The following is a 23,686-nucleotide window of genomic DNA, read 5'->3' as shown; positions in this document are numbered from 1 at the left end:
CTACATTGTGCTAATCAGATTTTATATTCATAAATATAAATATTAAAATATTCACAGATGCTACCAAACTGTGGTCTTGAGGTGAGTTAGCCTCTCAAAAATCTCAAAGGATTATTGCACAGATTAAATAAATTAACATATGTAAAGAACTTAGACTAGAGCCTACTACATAGTAAAACTTCAATACTTTAAGTATTCTTATTAAATACATTATTTCAAATAGATATTTAAAAACTTTAATTGATGTTTTACCAAGTATAGCAATTATACCTGATTTGAGGGTAGAACCATAGAATACTTGTCCTTTATTTTTGTAGGGGCTGGGGATGTGGCTCAAATGGTAGTGCATACACAGGGCGCTGGGTTCAATCCTCAGCACCACATACAAATAAAATAAAGATGTTGTGTCCACCGAAAACTAAAAAATAAATATTAAAAAATTCTCTCTTTCTCTTAAAAAAATCAATAAATCTCAACTGTCAAATTTGTATACCTAAAATCATTGTAGTAAATAAAAATTTCAATTTAATGTTATTTTAAAGAAATACATATTAGGATAAAAAAACTTTCTCCTAGTTGATTCTTGTTATAGTAACCAGGGAAAACTCTTGAAAGCCTAGGATATTATGATTAAATCTCAATGATATTTCTTGTTTACTTAATTCAGCCTTAGGAAGAAATAAAATTTTCCACATAGAATTTGAAGAACTGTAGTAATAAGTAATATACTAAACAAAAATTGACTTCTGCATTAAAAATATGGCTCAGAAATAATTAGAAAGTGATTTAATGTGGTTCAGGGCAGACAACCCCAAAAATTTGGTACCAAGCTTGGCATTTGGGAAATCAGCAGAATAGGAAGGTCGTTCTGACCTTCTGATCCTTTTCTCCTGAAGCACACCATAAAGGAATTATCTGGCCTTCCTCTCTTAACTGCATAATAAGACCCCTATTCCTGACATATACTCCCTATACACAGAGTAACACATTAGGAATAGAACATCCTAATCCTCAAAGACACAAGGATGCCAAGAAAAATTTGAACAAACAGGCTTGATAAATTCCTCTTGGCTTATTACCACTATGAAATGCCCTTTTGTCCTCCAATCATAGTTTTCTACATCTGTTATGTTATGGTTTGATATGAGGTATCCCCTAAAAGCTCCTGTTAATGCAGAAATATTTAGAGGTAAAATAATTGGATTATGAGACCTACTCAGCCCATCCTAATTTGAATGGGCAGGGTGGCTACTGTAGACAGGTGGCTCATGGCTGGAGGAGATGGGTCACTGGGGGTGTGTTTTAGAAGGATACATCTTCCCTGTGGCCTCTTCTCCCATCCTTGTGGCCCCTTCTCATGACCCATCATGAACTGAGCAGTCTTCCTCCATCATTCTCTTCTCCCATGATGTGACACCTCCCCTTGGACCAGAGTGATGGTATCAATCATTTATGTGATCAGGGACAGATAGATGTGAGAGGTGGGAACATGAGATTAAGGGAATAAATCTGTAAGAGCAGGTTCCAATTAGAGCTAATCAGCACAGGCCAAAGCCACTTAGAGTTGTCATGGCAGTAGGAACTCAAAAGTCTGATATCCAGCTGTCATTCAAAAGTCAAAATGTGGACCTGTGTGGAACTCTTTGGAACTTGCCTGGGAACCCCCAATAAAAGTGGAGGGCAGGAGAGGCTCACTGTCCTTCTGAGAGGACCCACTGACTCACTTATGTATTCCCTTTCCCCATTTCCTAAACCTTCTAATAAATTCATGCCTGTTACTCTGAGAGAGCTCTGAAATATTTCTGACTTGATTGCAAAAATTGGAGTTTGAAGGGGGGCATTTATACTTCCTCAGTTTCCAAGAAGACCCCAGCCCCATAACATATGTACTGAGACTTTTGAGGCCAAGGGCCCCAAATAAACATGCTTTTTATAAATTATTCTTGTGGGGGATTTGGTCACAGCAACAAGTAAACTGACGAAAATAATTCACTTCATGAAACTTTGTTTTTAAAAAATGCACAAGTTTACCTGTTTTGTTGGTTCTCTATTTCTGAAGGTCTCCATGTCATGTAAAATTTGTATTAAATAAACCTGTATGCTTCTCTCTGCCTAACCTGTATTTTGTTATGAGGGTCTCACCTTGAACCTAGCAGTAGGTAAGAGATCTTTTTCCCCTACAAATTCAAATTTTCATTTACATTTAGAATTTGGAGTTTATGGTAACAAATATTATTCCATATAACTTCTCATGAGGTGGATCTATATAAAAATAAACATGTTAAAAGTTTATGAAATTTTTTTGGGACAGTAACTTTTTGTTTCATGTAGAGTGCATGAGGTTCAATTTTATATGTTGAAACTAAACAGTATGCTCCTAAGTATATGTATCCATTTCGAGCCTTTATTTTGAAAAGCTTAAAATACAAGGAAAATAAATAGCAATTACCTTAAAAATTAATAGCAGCAAAAAGATAAAGCACAAGTTTTTAAGAAATTATCTCCAAATCATAATTAGATTTTTTAAAACTAATTATTTAAATGATGTCAATAAGAGCAATTACAAACAGTAGAATTTTACCTCACAAATAATTTGGGGACAGATGAATGATAATAATTAAATGTTTTAATTTTCATAAGACTTCATTAAATTTTCATTTTGTAGATATATCCACAGTAGTCTATTAACAATAGAAAATTAGACTCAATTTTTAAAAAAACTTTTTCAGCGATTAGAAATTAGAATGATAATTCTTTCAGGAAAACAATACTCATTTTTTTTTTTGTTGTTCCAGGGATTGAACCCAGTAAAGGGTCTTGTTGATTTGCTTAGGGCCTCTCTAAACTGCTGAGTTTATGAATGGCTTTGAATTCTTCATCCTCTTGACTCAGCCTCCTAGGCTGCTGGGATTACAGGTGTGCGCCATCATGCCTGGCTCAACTGATTTTTTTATTAACATAATGTAGGGCTACTCATTTTTAATGAAACATACAAGTGGTATATGCTCATTATACTAAATTCTGAAAACTCAAAAGTGCAATGCTCTCATAAAAAATAAACATTTAATCTTTGTCTCTGTTGCCTCTTAAAGAGCTCCTAAAACCATTGGAATCTCAAGTGTCTTTTGAATGCTAATGAAATAACTCAAGGTGTGTTTGTGGGTGGAGGTGGACTGCTAAATATATTCTCAGTCCAAGCCACCATTGAAGGGTTAGAACTTGCCACCTAACTCCAGTCCCCCATGTCTCCCTTAAATTCCCACTCCATCACCAGGTAAGAGAGGGCAGCTGGAGATAGTGTACAATAATCTGTGGCCAACAGTTTAATCTCTCATGACTAAAATAAAAAAAAATTCCTATAAAAATGCCAAAGGATGGGATTTGAGGAGCTTGTGAATTGACAAACATATCCATGAGCCTGGGAAAGAGAGGGCATGCAAGTTGGCCCTCTTCTGTCATACAGTGCTGTATACACTTTTTCCATTTGACAGTTCCTGAGTTTCATTTTTTTTTAAATAATAAAACTGTACTCTTAAGGACAGCATGTTCTGTGAGTTGTTGTATTGAATTATTGAACATGAAGAGTGTTGATGGGGACTCCTAATTTATAAATTATAACCAAAAGTGTGGGTATGCTGGGCACCTCATTTGCAATAGTGTCGGAAGTGAGGGCAGTCTGTGAAGCTGAGCCCTTAACTGTGGATTCTGTGCTAACTCTGTGAGAGTTAGTGTCAGAACAAATTGAACCCTTGAACATCTAGTTGGTATTGGTGCACTTGTTGCTGTGTGAAAAAAATGACATGTATTTGGTACCTTAAGTGGTGATGGGAAATATCATGCAAATACGTAAAAATGAGCATATGAAATGGCATATTATGATGACACTAAGTTATTACCAACTTTTTAGTACATTTCTATTTAGTCTATTTTCCACATATATAACTATTTCTTTGAAACAAAAACATTCACTTATATCTAAAAATGTCTTCTTTGATATAAGGAGAGTAACTAAGAACAGAGTAGGGACGAAGAGCATGAGAAGAAGATTAACATTTAACAGGGATGAGAGGTGGGAGGGAAGGGGAGAGAGAAGGGAAATTGCATGGAAATGGAAGGAGACCCTCAGGGTTATACAGTGGAGGGGGTAGAGAGAGAGGAGGGGAGGGGAGGGGAGAGGTGGGGAGGGGGGATGGTGGAGGATGGGAAAGGCAGCGGAGCACAACAGACACTAGTATGGCAATATGTAAATCAATGGATGTGTAACTGATGTGATTCTGCAATCTGTGTATGGGGTGAAGGTGGGAGTTCATAACCCACTTGAATCAAAGTATGGAATATGATATGTCAAGAAATTTGTAATGTTTTGAACAACCAACAATAAAAAATTTAAAAAAAAATTATATTAGCTCACATCCATCTTATAAATTATGCTTAATACAATTTTATAAAATATTGCTTTTTATTTTATATTTTGGAAGAGAGCTAAATTATTTTAAGGTATCAATATTTATCTGATCATTACTTGAAGGAAAAGGAATTTTGTGACTTAGAACTTTTTTAAATTTTTAAATATTTTTTACCAGTTGTAGTTGGACACAATACCTTTATTTTATTTATTTATTTTTTTGTGGTGCTGAGGATCAAACCCAGAGCCTTGCACATGCCAAGTGAGTGATCTGCTGCTGAGCCCCGGCCCCAGCCCCAGTTTAGTAATTTTTTTTGTGATTTTTTTGCAAACTGATAACTTATTAATTTTATTTCTTAAATTCATAAAATTATACAAAAAAGTTACTAAACATGCTTGCATGTAACAGATTTGTATTTGCTAACAATGTCTTTGGACTTTTGCATCTTCTATATAGAATATATAATATAAATATACACATATGTAAATATGTGCATGTATTCATACATATATAATACTGATATAAGTAGATTTTATAATCAGAACATTAATTTTATAACCATTACATATATATTAACATATGAAATTGAAAGCAAAAAATAAAGAAATAAAAACAATATTGTAATAATTATATTTTCAAGCCTACATAACTTTGTTTTCTAGGCAGATAAATGTTTATGAACATACTGAGCACTTATTATTTATGAGTCATGATAAATTATTGCATTATTGTAAAAGAAAACATCTGCTAGTTAATGATTTAGCAGTACTCAGTCATAATATCATCACATAATAGATGAAGTGTTCTGCCTGTGCTCCTTATTGAAGAACAGCCTACACTATACACTTTATCCCATCTTCCCTTGCCTATTTAAATTTGAAATTAATTAAATTTAGATATTATGCAACTTTCTTCACTCTTCATGATCAACAAATATTCTATTCTTATCAAATAAAGGAATAGGCTATAATACATCTCATGCTTAAAAACTAACCAATAAACAAAACACCTTCCTGCACCTGACATTTTCTCCAGCTATTACATTTCTGAGCTCTTATTTATAGATAAAGGCTTGAAAAAAGTTGCCTTTATATGTGTTTTTTAACTCCTCTCCTCCCCTTTCCCCTTGAATTCACTCATATAAGGCTTCACAAGCTTTACCAAAACAGCCTTCGTCAAGTTCACCAAAGACCTCCATGTTACCAAATTCAGTGGTCAAGACTAAATTCTCATCTAATTTGAAAACTTGATTCACTTACCTTCCAGGATCTCTTGCTTTCTTCCTCTATATCAACTGCTGCTACTTCTGAATCCACTGTGCAGGTTTGGCAACTCTAAGATCTCCATAAATTGAAATGCCAAAGTGTTACGCTCTATGATCCTCTTATATTCTGAGTCTACTCTCAATCCCATTATCTTAACTAGCCTCGGCATTTTAAAGTAAAGTCTGCTCTATCCCATTCTTCCAAGGTTGTAGGCAGTAGCAGATTCTTCATGGATTTGAGGAATGGACAAAGAGAGGATTTGAAGAATTAGAAAGAATTTGGATGTGTGGACTAGACTAGAGCATACACATGCCTTTATGTGAGGCCCCACACAGTATAGAATCCAGCTGAGAGTAGGGAGAGAAGGAAAATAAGCAATGAGCCGGGAGTTACATCTTGGCATTGAAGCCCAAAAAGTTGGAGGATTCTAAATTCACACCTGACTGTCTTAATAGTTTTTAAAGGTCTATCTGTCAAAAAAGGAGGTTAATACTTGTTTTAATTATTATTTTGTTATTTAGTTTCCTAAGCTCCATAATTAATGATGATGTCCCTATCCCACCCAGAGGCACTGAACTAGTCTCCTTTGCCAGATCTTTGTCTTCCTAGACTCCCTTACAGTGGGGAGTCATGTGATTCAGACTTGTGATGCCAGTAAGGGTGTTTGGAAGAAGTTTCTACCTTGACCATACATCAGTGAGAAAAGAACATAAGAACTTGTTTTCTTTTTTTCCTGTCTTTGAAAACAGCTGCTGAATGATATGTTACTTGGAGGTGAAAGAGTCATCTTTGGACCACAGGATGACACAATAAATGGCAAAGCCAACATGCTGAAGATGATCAAAGCCTGTAAGGGCGTAGGTTCTTGCTGCCATTATTGAGCTTTGGAGTCAACTCTAGAACAACCTCTCCTTGGATTTCATGTTCCATAAATCATGACCATCCTTATGATTTAGGTATTTATATTTTCAGAAGTAACCATCTCAACAGATACATACTTTCTAGTGACTAGTCAGTGGAACTCATTGAGCTGGAAAATCATTGCAAATTTTTTACCATATATGTATACCATTTTCACTATTTTATGTTTTTGAAACCATCTCACTTTTCTTATTTTAATGTTTTAAAAGGAAATATATAACTGCCATAAGTAAAAATACAGAATAATTTAATTTGACAACTCAGAAAGTAATAAAGATGTATAAAATGAAGTCATTGTTGAAAATAGGTAAAACATAGCAACTCTAAGTACAAAAAATTAAAATTTATACACTGAGGACTCCAAGTTATATCTCCAGCTTTCATTACTTCTACTGCCTACTCAACATCTGCACTAAGATATCTAGTAAGTTACTTGATTTAAAAAAAAAAAAAAACCTGTTCCATCTGTAAATGCACTTCCATCATGATTTTCCTCATATCAACAATAACTTAATTAGTTTCCCAGGCTAAAACCATTGAAGTCATTCAATTTTTTTTCTCTTAGGGTTTATATAAAATCAATGAATGAAATTTATAAGTTCTATCTTCATAATTTTAGTACTTTTAGGAGCTAAGAGTTTAGCTCAGTGGCAGATGACATGCTCAGGATGTGAGGGGACCTGGGTTCAATTTGACCAGGACACCACTGTCCCCCCAAAAGGAACACTTCTGATTTATGAAATAAATGAATGAACAATTAAATATAAAATTCAAATCCACATTTCTACATTAAAAATTAAGTAAAGTATATGAATAATAAGGAACACAAATATTATTTAATTATAACTATTCTCAGACTTCTTCCACTCTTCTGAAAACTTATGCTTAACTATTTTCAGGGGAAAAACTACAATCTTATGAATTGGTAATTCAGACTAATTCTGATTTTCAAGCTTTCTTAGTTTGTACATTCCTGGTGGAATATAAAAGTAATCTGAGTACAAGCTCTATTAAAAGAACAAAGGGGCTGCTCATTTTTATAGTAGCATTATTTACAAGACATTTCCCCCTTAGGTATTCTTTCAGGTTTTCTCATCCTTAGACAGCAATTACTCTCCTATATCTGATATCAACCTAATTATTTTTGAGAAAACTTAAATAATAGTTGGGTATCAAGTTGTGGTGCACAACAGTTCCAGTGTACCTATGGCACTTATCCTTCAAACTATTTTTCTCAAATGTCAGCTTTCAGTTTATGAATAGAGGGATGCATAAAATACTGATTCCTAGAAAGATAATATAGAAATTTTAATACATCTTAACAAAAACCCTAAAAAAACAGACCAGTTTTTTTTTTTTACACTTTAGGATACTGAAAACAAAACAAAAACACCAAAAAGTGCACACTGCAATGAGAGACTGGCAATACACCTGCTGAATACACAGTCTTGTGAATCAGTGGTTGGATATGTTCCACCCCCCCCAAAGTAGTGATGGTTAAATGCTTGTAAAGGCTGAATTTAAGGTAATCACCAAAGAACTAGCTATCCTAGAAAGGTCTCAACTTGTTTGAAGTAACTTAGTGATGTTATAACAATCCAAAGAACTACAGTGTTGTTTGGATTATATCACTCTTCAAATATGCCTGATATTTATGATAATATTAAGGCACATTTCCAGTTATGTGCAGCCACCCAGCAAGAAAATGAAAGAACACCAGGAAAAATGTCGTAACAAACATTGTATTCACTTTCAGAATCCTCTTAAAGTCTATTTTATCTTATAATAATGAATAAGGTAAACTACAATTGGTTTGACTTTTGGCTCTGAGCACTAAGGAATTCACAGAATATATCAGTATTGAGAAGAATATTTGATTAAAATCAGGTAAACACATTTTTGGTGTATCAAGTTCACCTAATTTTTTTAGGAGCAGTAACAATTTTTAAGCAGCATTTCTAAATATTTAAAATAATTAGAAGTATGTGAGATTTTAATTTTAATTTGTAGTTGTAAGGGTGAAACGACCTATAAATAAAATCAGTTATATAGAGAAGTTAAAAAATTTTTAAAAGTTTGCATGGACTATTTTGAGCTCCATTTTTAAAAAACAAAATCAATATTTCAAAAAGTTTTTTCAGTAGCTAATAGTTTAATAAGAATGTCCTATTTTTTTTTCTCAAAATTCATCTGGAAAACTATGAAGATAAACATTTGTATCAATTCCAACTCCAAACTAGATTTACTGTTCTCAAAAGAGTTGGAACTTTTTTTAGGTTATTACTCTCAGTACAGTTTAAAGACAAATTTGAATGTAGCCTACATATATATTTACATAAAGGCTATCTATATCTTTTTTAAAAGTTTGTTTATTTTAATTAGGTATGTATGACAGCAGAATGCATTTTTATTCATTGTACACAATTGCAGTACAACTTTACATTTCTATGTTTCTACATGATGTAGCATCACATCATATGTGCAGTCATACACATACCTAGGGTAATGATGTCCATCTGATTCCACCATCTTTCTTGCCCCCATGCACCCTCCCTACCTGCCTCCCCTTTGCCCAATCAAAGTTCTTCCATTTTTCCCATGCCTTCTCTCTCCCCCATTATGGATCAGTATCCACTTATCAGAGAGAGCATTCAGTTTTTGGTTTTTTTGGATTGGCTTACTTCGCTTAGCATGATATCCTCCAACTTCATCCATTTACCTGCAAATGCCATAATTTAATTCTCTTTTAAAGCTGAGTAATATTCCATTGTGTATATATATCACAGTTTTTTCTCCATTCATCTAATGAAGGAAATCTTGATATATTAATATGAAGGAAAAATATAAGCATTAAAACACTCTTATAGAGAGTGTTGTATTTTTCAAGAATATGTTTATTTTTTTCTGCCCTCATTTCTTTAGATCCAAAACACCTTAACTCCATAACTTATTAATGTAATACTCATCAAACTGAATTATTTCTGACTTAATTGTTTCTACCAACATTTAGAAACACAGTCCTCAAAGTAAAGGTTACCTTCTTAATAAATAGAGTAAGTTATGGGTATTGTTAAGGCTTAAAATTTCTCTATTTGTCCCTGAAGCTATTCAAAAGCCTTCTTAGATTTATTTACATGTGGCAGGTGTCCAAGCTCACAGAGGATGATTTTCCCCCCTTCCTTTCAGAACTATCTACAGAACCTGCTATTTATTAATCAAATGAGCATTTCACCCCTGGAGCCAATTCTTTCATAATAGGATAAGTTTGTCTTAAAAACATAAAGCATCATATCATGCATAATTTTTAATGACACCATATGGTAAACAAAGCTAGTAATATTCTAATGGGATTTTGAAGGGAGCGTGAGTAAAGCTTCACTGTGAAAAATACAAAGAAACAAAGGGAGCAGAGTATTTCCAAATGGAATGGTTAAAAATAAGCAAACCATCCTGTATGAGTACCAAATTAATGTTTTACCTATGTGTGACATTTAATATCACAAAACTCTACAAAATGGATATACTTATTCTCAATTCAGAGTGGAAACTGACCGAGGGTGTGATAAAATTTGCCAAGGTCATACAACCATCATAGGATAGAAAAGAAATTCAAACCCAGGTGGGTCAGATGCTTAAGATCCTATTTCAAAACAAAAGGGCTGGGGATATAGCTCAGTGGTAGTGCACATCCCTGGCATGCATAAGGATGTGGATTAAACCTCAGTACTGTAAGAAAAAATGTTTTGATATTTTTAACAATAGATGTGGGTAATTACAGAAACTACTTTTAAAGGTAAATATTAAGTATTCTAGAAGCTTCTTAGAAATTCAAGTTTTACATGTCATCATACTATAATTCCATTTGGCAACAATTCATTAATTGTTTTGTTCATATTTACATACATTATTTTTAATTAGGTTAGATTTCAGCTATAACCCCTGAAAGTTCCAATTTCAATCTATGAGAAACTCAACTAAAAAATTCAAATGAATTACCTCTTTCCCCTAAGTATAATTACTTATTCTGATGAAGAGAGACAAATGACAAGTAAGCAGTCAGCAAATGGACATGTGTTATTCAATTTAATTACTTTTTTAGATAAACCTGAGATTTGGTATACTTTATTTCCTTTGTAATCATGTTACTACCATACTTCACTCTATTGTTTATTTTATTTGAGAGTATATCATTAATATAGCAATGAGTCAGCAAAACAAATGTTCTCTGTTTACATGAAAGGGATTTATTATGATGACCCTGAAGTTAGTTTAGAATAAAAGAATAATTATGTTATTTTTGAAAATAATGAAATAATATTTAAATTACTGTGGCTAAACAGGAGTCAGTCATGCATAGTGTTAGGGAAGAAAACATCAATAGAGAAACAGCAGAGATCAGACTTGGGCAAAAGAGAGCACACCTAGAGCAGCCAAAGGTCCATGGCACAACATGAAGGTAAAAGAAGAAAGGGATACCAGATCAGGAAGGCTCAATAAGCTGTGTTGGGACTGTGGAATTTAAGAGTAATGGGACTCTTTGGGGAGATTTACCCCAAATACTTGCATGACTGGATTTAACGTTTTCAAGAGATCTCTCTAGCTGGTGAGAGCAGGAGCAAGAATCTGAGTAGAGAAATTAGACCACTGCCATGATGTTGCCAAAGAAGAGAGTGGCTTAAAGCAAATGCTAACAGGAAAAATAAGGCGAAACAAGAATATTTTAGATAAAGGAGGTGTGTGTGTGTGTGTGTGTGTGTGTGTGTGAAAGAGAGAGAGAGAGAGAGAGAGAGAGAGAGAGAGAGAAACTATCAAGAGCAATAAAGATTTGATGAATGAATTATTTTAGAAAGACTTCCCAAAGACCTTATATTTGAAGTTTTTTCGTCAATATACTGAACATGTGGTCCATGTTGTTCATCACTTTACAAAAATACATTTAAAAAACTAAAAATAAAAACCAAAAATAACGAAAACAAACTTTTATGCCCTTTCATGTTCACTAAATAATAAAAAAGTAAACATTTACAGATAAAATAAAACTTTATCTTTAAAACACTCACACAGCACTCATATCATGTCCAAACACATTTTATATAGATAAGTTTGCTTGTTAAAAAAGTATAGATTTTATGTTTTGGCTAATATTTAAAATTATTTTTATTCTTAAATACTAATTTTCTTCTTGGTTGTATCCTTTTGATTTCTTTCCAATCCATTCTTAAATAGTTAACAAAAAGTATTTAAGAAAATGAATTATCCTTCAGAGTTTGGAAAATATTAAGGAATATTTTCTTGACATGCCTTTCAAATCTCTCTTTGGTAATTCCCCTTAACCTGCAGAAGACCATCTTTCTTACTTTTTTGATGAAAGTAGGTAGAAATCCCTTAAGTCACTCACAGTCCTACACTGTTCTACCACAGTACCACATCTATTTTTATTTATTTCGTCCATTCTCAGTGGAAGAAGTCTCTCCTAGTTTGGTGGAAGTGTTCTTCCTGGAATACAGCTGGAATAGAAATGCTCTTTCATGGTTCTAGATGCATACCCTACATTAATTCAAGTCATAACTACAGTGATTCCATTACTTCCTTGCTTATATTCTTAACCTTCCTTAATGGTTCTTTCTCATCAGTATATCCTTATTCATGTTTCTTTCATCTAAAACCATTCTCTATACTCCAACAACTATCCGATTTCTCTCCTTGTCAAATTTTTGAGAAGCATCATCAGAACCTCTTTATATTCCTCTGTTCATTTGATAATCAGTTCACTTTCATTATTGTACCATTGTGAAGATGAAAAGAAGACTCAGCAAAGTTAAACACTTTCCAGATGCTATAAAAAAGCAAATAATTTAGACAGAATTCAAATCAAGATATTCTCATTTAAGGTTTTATTTTGCTGTATAATATAAAGCTTCATGCCATCAATGCCATTAAATGTAATTATTGACTTTTGTGTATTTGACTGCTCTTTTAAATATTAATATCAACCCACATTACCCAAATAAATATACATAAATGATGAACAAATTAATCCTTTAAAATGTTTATCCATACAGAGCACAAGTTCTAAAGTTCAGGGTAAGTTAAGGTCTTTACTTTTCCAAAACTGGACAAAAAGTTAAGAAATTCCTAACAAGAATACTTGAAGAATAGGTTAAAGAATGAGCCAATTTTCTAATTTTTAACCTGACAGAATATGTTACATAAATATCAAAGTTCATTAACTTCTTTCTGATGGTACTTTAAAAAATAACAAATGATAATTACTTGTTTTTAAAATGTAATTTTTACCAATTTGAGAAAAGTATGACATAATAAAGAAAATATATTTTATGTGGCTATTTAACTTATCTAAATTCAGTAGGAACAGTGAGTGTATGGAACTAACACTGTATTTTAGAAAGAAAATTTAATTGCACATAATTCAATGATATTATGATGATTATCTCAACAAACCAAAATTAGGAATCACAAAGGTTACTAATCCTAGTAGATAAATCCTAGTTTGTGCCATGATTTTTTATTTTTCCACTTAATGTCAATAAATTTGTCACTGACACATTTAGTGTATTATGCTCTCCTATAAACACTCATTGAGGAACTGCTATACGGACCAGAAACTATGTCAGAAAGTGAATGTAGAAAGATGGAAAATGGGTGACATAACTGCTGTCTGAAGTTGTTTAAGGATAACGTCAATAGCATACAAAAGTCACAGTTGATCTCACAAAACTTCTCAAAGGATATTCATTTAATGAAATTGTTTATCTAAATTAATACACAATATAGGCAAATTATATGAAATGCAATTTGAATTTATTATATCAAAGATAAATGGCTAATCACATCTCAAAATTACTGTCTTTCTCAAATGTTGGGAACTCTAAGCAAAGAAGATGAATTTTTTTGCTACACTAGGAATTCGACTATTTTTTCTTAGAAAATGTAAAACAGCTACTTTTTGTATAAATCAAATTTTCAGTAGTGTTAAAAAGTAAGGTAAACATTTTCATATCTCTACATGGAGAGCATAGAAAATGGAATCAGTGTAAAGGACAAAGTTTGAAAATGAAAAGATGATTGAACAGAAAGAAACTTCTGGAGAGAGTTACCTTCCAGGAGGTTGCATTAATATTTCAAAGAGGATAAAGCACTAAGCCATATCTTTATATTTCAAAGAAAAGGTTGGGCATCCCTATTTGAAAATCCAAAATTTGTATGCTCCAAAATTCAAACATGATGCTCAAAAATTTTCAGATTTTGGAGTACTTTAGGTTTTTGACACAGATGAGGGACTTTCAACTAGTGAAGTCTATAAAAATATTCCGAAATTTGAGAAACTTCAAGACTAAAATATTTCTGTTCCCAAACATTTCAGATTAGGGATCCTCAATCTCACTTGTTTACATTTGGGAGGTTTCTCTCCCTCCCTCAGGAGAGGGGTACAACTAAATAACCGCTCCTATTTAAACAGCAGATTCATAATTTCAGGGGTTTTCTCCCGTGGTGTAAAATTTCCCCTTCTGATACCTGTAGGAACCACCATCTAGCCCTGGGCACATTGCCCTGATGGGGAATGTGGAGCCCAGGGTAAACAATGCACTATTGCTCTACAAAATCACAGTCTGCCCTGTTATAGAAGCTTTCTGCTTGTTTTCAGGACAAAGTGAATATAGGTATTAAAAATGTATACTACTTTAAATTAGGGTTTAGAGGGAAAAAGTGTCTTTTGAAGAGATAACTTCATTATACTTATTTTCAGGTATATCAGTTCACTTCAATAATAAATAAATGGTCAAATACTGGAAAGACAGTACATTGATCTTCAATATCATTTTGCCATATTATTTCGATGCAAGAAAAAGCAGGATAGTATAATAGTACAAATGTAAGGTCATCTGTAGAAAACAAAAATTAAAATCACTTACTTGATGTTATCAAGGCAGCCTGATTCTGGTTTCAGTATAGCAGTATGATGAAACATTTTATATAAAGCAATCCCAAGGAAGATTACATTAAGCTGGAATTCAAAAGGTAATGTTATGCAGCATAACCATGATAGAAAAAAAAAGCAAGTCTATTCTCTGTAACAAATGAATTGTTCTGGGAAATTAGCTCTCAGTACACTTTTAAAGGAATTGGATCACAGATGACTGCTTAGTATTTTAGCAAAGGCAAGAAGCCAGTTTGGGGAATCAGGATACCACTAAGTTACACAGCACTACTATGCCAAATACACATAAATATAAAATCAGCAGCCATTAGGAAGAGGCTGTGGAAATTCTGAAATAACTCAAAGTCTAGTGTATGTTTTTTAAAAAACCAACTATTTCTGTATGAAGCATATCTCCAAATTTATTATTTAGGGATACATTTTCAAATGTAATATTATAAAAATATAAATACTAAGATCAACAGGGATCATATTTGAATAGATTATGCCAAAAAATTAGAAAATGCTGATTAATTGCTAATGCTGTAACAAACAAATATTAAATAGAGGGAATCCTCAAGATATTGTTATATAACTGAAACCAGAGAAAATATATGAGTTAGAACAAAACACCCCAGTATAAATTACCTATATTACCTACATGAATACTCTACAGAAAATCACATATTGAATTGTCCTTTACTGCTTGATTGGTTTATCTTTTCCACAACTTGGGACTGGTAGGGACTAGGAAAGTCAAAATTAAAAATCCCACTGAAATTCTATAATACAGCATCATAATTTTTTAAATCAATCATCCCTAAATTCAAAAAACTATCAAAAGTGAAAGTTAAAAAAAACATTCATTAGATGATGAAAAGTTTAAACTGACTCCACCTGGTAGAAAAACCTGATCTGTATTGACATAAGGTTGTCCATAGTCATTACTATACTTGCTCTTACTTTTCCTGCCTTTTATTTTTCTTTTTTCCTGTTAAAATGTTGCTCTTTGATTACAGAGTACTACCTAGCCAGAACTATGAGTAATGGTCAATGTGTTAAATTTGAGGCAACTGCATAGTGCCCACTAGAGATGTCATGTAATATGCATTATATGTACCATATTGCCTTTCCAAAGTCTGAAACATTTTAAAATCCAAAATACATCTGGACTTAAAGGTTTCAGATAAAAAAAAATTGTAGAACTATATTTTATTCAGTTGTAGGGCTAATATTTTACTTCCAAAATTGAATAACTTTGTATTTTTCAAAACAATGATACCGATAATTTTATCTAAAGTAATATAAATATTAGAAATCAAGATATCATGATATCATGAAACTAAAAATAAAAAAAGGAAGAATTATTCTAGGATGCATTCCTAATTAAGTTGTACCATTTTTAAGTAAAATCTTTCTGAATTTTAAAGATTTAAAAGTTTATATAAAAACAAAACTGGAAGGAATAGTCTGGTATTATCCTACTTTTCCAATTCTTGTCCATTCTCAATTCAAATTATCAATTATCTTAAAGAAAAAGAATACAAAAAAATCTGTGGTCACCTTTATAGCCATCACTCTTTATCTATAAAAATCAAAGGGATTATGATGAATTGGACTTCTGAGTAGCAATACATGACATAAACTCTTGCAAATGCTTGTTTTCTTTTCCCACTGATTTTGATGAACTATTTTATAATATACAAGCAGACTATAATGACTGTCTAATTGCTTGAGTTACATAGGGTCAAATAAGTACATGCTTTCCCTAAATTAACCTATGTAAATTAAACATAGTTAGTATAGGGATAGTGAAAGTTTTATTTCTTGACCTGGGAAACACATAGTTAATTAGGAGTTCTCACCATAATTATCAAGGTCGCTGGTCCTATAAAACTCCAAATGAAGTAGGTGTCAAGTCGGAGCCAACATCTGCAATGAAACACAAGGGAGAGAGGCATTCAAGGACTGGGCATGGGACATACATCAAGAGAGAGCAAGTGACAGAGAAGAATGTGAGCTGCAAAGCATTCCACTGGGAGACAGGAAATATTACATTGCTTGTTCATTTAAATGCTGAATTATGTGCTCAATTTCTGACAGCACTATTGATGGAGTAAGATAATTACCCCTGGAGGAAGCAGAAAAAAAATGGCAGTGGGCCTTTTTGCTAAGGCCTTTTGTGTCTGTCATAGAAACCTCAAAAAAAAAAAAAGGAAGAAAGGAAGAAAAAAAGAAAATAAAAAAAGGAAAGAAAAAGCCATACACATAGCCATTAAGACAAGTAGCTTTAAGCTATCCTTTTCTCTCCAATTACGGAGCTACATAACCTGTCTATCAGCTGTCAGGCAAAGTGACGTTTTCCTGTCAAGAAGATCTGAGGAAATTCAGTACAAAAAAGAAATAAATTTGGTTTCAGAAGATTGAAGTTTAATTAGGTTGGGCAGTCAACCTTTGAGAGTTCTCTATTCTTAAAAAGTGCATTGTTACTGCCCATACTTCTGGGGTTGCAAATGATCCTAGCATCCCATGAAGTTGATTCATGGCCTAAAAGTAAATTATTAATCACTTAATTTCAGCCACATTTAATACTCCTCCAATTCTTAAAGCCTCTGAGAAATTACATTTCATTCTTCAGGATGACAGGAAGACAAAGTGGAAGTGACTAGTTATAAGAAAGATTAATGTAAAATTTGAACAAATTACATTTGATGTTAAAAATAATATCTTAAATTATTTGCCATTTTGCTATATTGAGGAATAATTAAAAAGAAAATATCTCCAGTAATACATATTCAAGAGTGTTTTGCTATGTGGTCTAAACCTTCAAATCCTAAGGACTTCAATATTCCTGTGATTATATAAATGTTACTCAAACCTAAGCAATAATAGAATACCAGAAAAGGTATTAAGAGAGGAATCTATAAATACCCATCCATAAATTAACTGATAAACTATTATCTATTTATGATGAAATGTTATAAAACAGTTTTAAAAAACAAGTGATCTACATGCCAACACAATGAATTTTAAAAGTTGAGTAAGCAGTTGAGGATGTAGCTCAGTGGTAGAATGCTTGTTTAGCATGTGCTAGGATCTGGGTTCAATCCTTAACAACACCAAAAAAAGAAAAAAAAAGGTAAGGTGAAGAATCTATACCATATACATATTAAATACACAGATACACACACATATATATGGTGCATATATACACCATTTCATACATACACACTATACATATGAATACTACCCACTAATATTTTATAATTTTGATAGATACATACATTGCAATAGTTTATTGCAAAGGAAAAAAAATCAAAGTCTTGTTAGTTGTCATTGCTTACATGAGAGTAGAAAGGATTAGAAGTAGATCAAATAGGCGTTATCATAGGGATTACTCTACTGCTAATTGTAAGTATATATACCAAACAGTTGTTTAAAATCTGAATGATGGGGTCAGTGGTCTTTATTCTGGTTATATATTTTTCACTTTTCTATAACTTTTAAATTTTTATAGAAAAAAATTAAAAGCCAGGTTTTAAGCCAAAATAAGGAAGGGGAGGGGGACTCATGAAAAGACAATTTCAAAACAACATCTTGCCTTCCTCTATTAAGTTAAATACATGTAAACTAATTTCAAGAGATGTAAAATTGCCATTCCAATAAGAGACTACCAATTCATAGGTTTTACATGAATAATTTGTTTTATTCTAAATAAACATAATAATTGTGCTTGATAAAATACATTTAGTGAAGCAATAAATACATGAGTTATTAAGCATTCATTTGTTTAAAGAATCAGTATCCTTTTATTGTGGTAGTGTCCAAAAAAGTTGGTCATAGAAAACAGAAGTGTGGTGCTGCCTATAGGCAGAAACAAATTGGATGAATTAAAGTGGAAATATGATCATTGTCTTCATTCTACCATATACTACTAAGGATATATTACATTATACCACTCTATTAAAAGGGTATGTGTATGTGTTTGAGTGATATAATATCTCTAGTGGAGAATAGGCAGAACTTCATGGATGTCTCTGGGTTCTCAAAAAAAAAAGTAGGGACATTTTCTCAAATTAGACTACATACACATACCCACACATACACACACAGCACAACAATGTTGCTGAAATTATAGCAACATGATACAATACTAATAGTACACTTAAGAATAAATGCTAATAGCCTAGCCCTTGTCTGTCAGTCAAACAAGTTTTGGAAAGGAAACATGAGAAATGAAGCAAATTTTTAGTAAATTCTTTCTATAGAAAAATATGCTTCAAGATCTGAAAAATGTTATTTCACAGGTTAAGGACTTATGCAAATAACTTTAATTAAAATATTAGTAACTACAGAATTCAAAAATTTCAAAATTATCCAAAATTATGTTTATATAAAATAATATCATTAAATTGTGGCCATACAAATCTTTGTTTGAAAACAATCTCAGCTTAGCAAATGCTCTATTTGAAAATGTGTTTTTAGCATAATGATATCCCCTAAATCTGAAAGTAAAATGAGAAATTGTTTTATTCTTTAAGAAAATTCTTCAATATCTATTTGGTATAATACATTTAAATTCTCTTCAGAATTGAATAGTGAGAGAGGCAATATGAAATACTTAAAATATACTAAGTAAATCAGCCCTCCATGAGGGCTGTCTGGGCTTTACTATCTCCTGGAAGACTGTGTGGCAAGAATGCATTTTCTAATTTGATTGCCATATGGCCACACCTGCTGTTGTTTTTGGCTCCATGCTGGCTTCCTCAGAGCTTTGTCTATTTTGTCTCTTTCCCATTTACCTACCTTAATAATTTGCATGATTCCTGCCCCAGTTCATTGTGCAATATTGAAACAATTCACCTTGGCTTTGAAGTGAAGACAGGTTTTATATGGGAGACATATATATATATACACACACACACACACACACACACACACACATACACACACACACACACATTTATACACATATATGCCAGGGCACGTATATTCCACCTCATAATATTCTATCAATCTGGCCACTAAGTATCATTTGAACACAATTCAACATGTGGTTACTGGTTAAGAGAAGACCATGTCAGATTATTAGACAAAACTAGAGAAACATTTTATCACACTAAAAAAAATAATCAGCTTACAAATGACCAAGTATTTCTGCTATTGAAAAATAATGTGGTTTATCTGAAACATATCTTCCAAATAACATTGAACTTGTGAAATTAGTAATTTTGATAGGTCACTCTTGTTTGATTTTTAAAATATACCTCAATTGTCTTTTAAACATAAAATCTAATTAGAATATATGGGATCTATACATCTTCTTTTTTTTAAAGTGTTATAACAAAAGATATGCCCTAGGGTTGAAAAACTAAATGCATTCTGACCACACAACATCTTTATTTGAATACTAAAATCCTTTCAATGTCAAGTATATTTTAGAATTCAAAGGAGAACTTGTCATATAACACAGACCTTGACTTGTCTTTTGCTTCATTCATACAATTCACATATGTCATTTAAATTATTTCTACAGCATTTTTTTCAAATACTAAAAGCAACATAATGTTATTTGTAAAATGCAGACTTACTGAATCAATAAGTTTCTTTACTCAATAGCCTAAAGAAGTAGTGCTAAGCCATAAGGACAGATTGCTATTCTTTTCCACAAATGTTCTATTCCCAAATGTAAGAAGCATCAATAGATTAATCATAAATGTGTTACCAATATCATTCTCCCATTTAAAAAGTCAATTACATATCCAGTAAATACCCCTTCATTGATTACTCAGAAAAGAGACAAACAAATTAAGATAATTTCTCAAAACAGGATAAACTATCTTCTCAGAATAAGACAACAGAAAATATTACTTCTAAAGTTTATTCTCTTCTATCTCCTAACCCACTCATCATTTTATTTTCATTAGTCATTTTAAAAGGCATGATTCTGTATTTAAAAAATTATAAGGCCAACTACCTGACATATGTAAGTGTCACCTAAAACACATGTTTTACAATGTTTTTGGATACTGATAATACTACCAGAGTGTAGGTTCTTATTCAAAGTCAGAAATGTAGTGCCATTAAGATGCTTTGGGACACTGTGTTTTGTTGTTAGTTTAATTCATTCTGGTCAAAGCAGATGTCTGACTATCAACCAAAGTTTTCTGAAATAATGTAAATTAGCAGTGGTGTTTGCTTTACTTTCTACATGATGATAAACCACAGATTAAACTATCCATGGTGAGTCTTAAATATAACCAATAAACAAGCTTTGGCTGCTATTAGACCATGAAATTTACAAGGCTTAATTATATCAAGCTGTTTATGAGAGTTTGTAAGCTATATAATCTCCTTTTCCCTGTAACATGTGCAGATATTTGTGCTTTATCTCTATCTGTCTATCTGACAAGTTTGGGAGAGTAAAGGAAGGAGGAAAGAGAAACAAGGCAAGAAAGCAAGAAGGGGAAAACAGATTGATACATACACACTTCAAGAATAATGAATCTATTTCTAACTTTAGTGAATAGTGCCTTAAGATTTTTTAATATCATTTTTATCACAGTACTCTTCTCTTATGCATTTAATGGCAAAATAATTTGTGACTATACACATTGCATGAATTTTAAAGAAATGTTGGAGACATACAGAAATGGAGTTTGGCCAGTGTTAGTCAAGGCTAGGCTTTAAATTCAGCCACAACTTTTAGATCTTCAAACTAAAATTTAGCTCTCACATATTAAATATAGGTTGTATTTTCTTTATATCCTCAACATATTATATTTTTAAAGGGAGTTTCAGTATTTCTCCAACAAAACATATCTTACATTATTATGAGGGACTGCAAAGGTAAGAACACCTTTACTATTTGACATACTCTGTTAATATTAAATGTTAGCATATTTCCAGAGGACCCTCTTGCATAAGTTAACAGAAAGTGTTATAAAAATTGCAATTATTGTTCAAAAAGTGGATGCTTTTAAATATGACTTATTTTATAATTAAAAATAATGTTGCCAATCATAAATTTATACTTCATTTTTTAAAAATAATAGAATCAGTGATAATAATAATTGCAATTTAATATATGCTTTTATAAGCCAGATACTTTACTTACATACATACTTCCATACGCACACACACACACACACACATACACACACATGCACATACAAATACATAAGTATATGTGGATACAAATATTCATATACTCACACCTACACTGTTAAACATCACAATTTTCTTGTAAGGTAATTATAATAACCCCCTATTTACAGATTAGGAAACTTAAACTCGGGGAAACTAAGGTCACTTAAATGGAGCTATATGTACTTGAGCCTGAATTTTATTTTAGCCTACCTGATTCCAAAATCCTAATGGCAACTGGATGTTTCTCTAAGAAAATAAAAAGCCAAATAAAGCTGTAGTTTTGTTGTTGTTGTTGTTTTGTTTTTTTTATGTGACGCTGAGGATTGAACCCACAACCTTGTGCATGCGAGACAATCTCTCTACCAACTGAGCTATGTCCCTAGCCCAAAGCTATAGTTTTAATCATAAAAATAAATTCCCAATGAATTCATGAGAAATTAATGTGCTATGCATAGTGCACAGGTTATTGAAATATGTCTTAACAAAAATATCCAAAAATTTTTCTAAATATAAATATAGATTAATAAAAACATTTCCCATTTTGATAGTGAAAATTTAATATTATTAAACATCTTTACTGTAATATAATTTATATACATAAATCATTCATTTGAAGTATACAATGCAATTATTTTTAATATATTTGAGTTGGAAAGCTATCAGAATAAACTTATTTTACATTTTTATTGCACCTGTGAAATTCTGAAAATATCAAGAATTCGTCTACATAGCTCTTGCCAGGCACAGCATCCCAATCCTTTTCCCACTATGTAGCGAAGAGTGCATTCCCTGTATTTAAAGATTTGCTTATTCTGAACATTTAATATAAGTGGGAACCCTCAATATGTTGTCCGTTGTGATTGACTTTTTTCATTTAACATAATATTTTTAAAGTTTATCCATTTTTACCATGTATTACTACTTTACTTTTATTGTCAAATAATATTCCATTGTATAGATATGTCCCTTTTCATTTATCTTGTCATCAATTGATGGATATTGGGTGTTTCTACTTTTGGGCTAACATAAATAAAATCGCTTTGAGCACTGGTAGGTATTGAAATGTGGACATATACATTAATTTTTATTGGGTAAATATTTACGGAGTGGAATTGCTGGGCCAAATGACTGCTGTTTAACATTCTGAAAATCTATAAAACTACATTCATTCTCCAGTAGCAAGGTGACCATTTAATATTGCCACAAACAATGTGAGAGTTATGATTCCTTCACATCCTCATTATTTGTTAATATTTTTTAATGTAGCCATACTAGAGGATGAAGTCATTATATATTATAAAGTTATCTTTGTGTATGTAATGTAAGCTGTGGAAGTTTTGATACCTCTTTGGTTCTAATAAGCACTGATGACCAACATTTGACTTTAGGTACAACATTTCTTTGCACTTTTAAAATAACAGGAAAGTAGTCCTGTTGATGTTTAATACAATTCTAGTATGGATAATTCCTTTATAGAAAAATTTATATTCAACTCCCAGAATTCTTACATATGGTGATAATTTTATGTCCATTGATAGGATTCCTGGGTGATAAAATTATGACCTAAATAAACCCACTTTATAATATACATAAACAGAAAACATGCACTTGGGTTTTAATAAAATAATTTATAACTACACATATGTGCTGTCCATATACATATTAGATGTTTAACTTAATATGTCTTTGAAAAATTCATTTTCATTATCTGTATTATTTCTTACTGGCCAAACTATAATCAAACACACATAGTGATAATATATCCAGTAAGTAAATGTCATACAGAAAGGTTCATGTCAAATATATAAAAATGTTTTACAATATTGAACAATAGTTGCTTAGAAAAATACTCCAAAGTATGACTTTTGAGTAGGGTTAAGTGGCTATAAATTGTGAACAAATGTATAAAATAAATCTGTGCATATATCTTGTAGATACTATCAAGTTTAATGTTTCTTGTCTACTCCCTATCTTGAATAAGTATTTTTTGAATCAACAATAATTTT

The 23,686-nt window shown here is 32.0% G+C and overlaps 1 protein-coding gene across 30 annotated transcripts in view; it reads right to left on the bottom strand.

The window, feature by feature from the left end:
- Adgrl3 (adhesion G protein-coupled receptor L3) overlaps positions 1 to 23,686 on the bottom strand; it is a 790,900-nt gene that overhangs the window by 79,743 nt on the left and 687,471 nt on the right. For all 30 annotated transcript variants that reach the window (XM_048784572.1, XM_048784544.1, XM_048784554.1 and 27 more), the window contains 2 exons: positions 16,397 to 16,463; positions 14,527 to 14,618 (listed from right to left, as the gene is read on the bottom strand). In XM_048784572.1, coding sequence (XP_048640529.1) covers positions 14,527 to 14,618; positions 16,397 to 16,463 — 159 coding nt within the window. The remainder of the gene's footprint in view (positions 1 to 14,526; positions 14,619 to 16,396; positions 16,464 to 23,686) is intronic.

This window comes from Marmota marmota, unplaced genomic scaffold (assembly GCF_001458135.2).
Source record: "Marmota marmota marmota unplaced genomic scaffold, marMar, whole genome shotgun sequence".
NCBI classification, from domain to species: domain Eukaryota; kingdom Metazoa; phylum Chordata; class Mammalia; order Rodentia; family Sciuridae; genus Marmota; species Marmota marmota.
The sequence above is the reverse complement of the archived record's forward strand: the minus strand, read 5'-3'. Positions and strand labels throughout refer to the sequence as shown.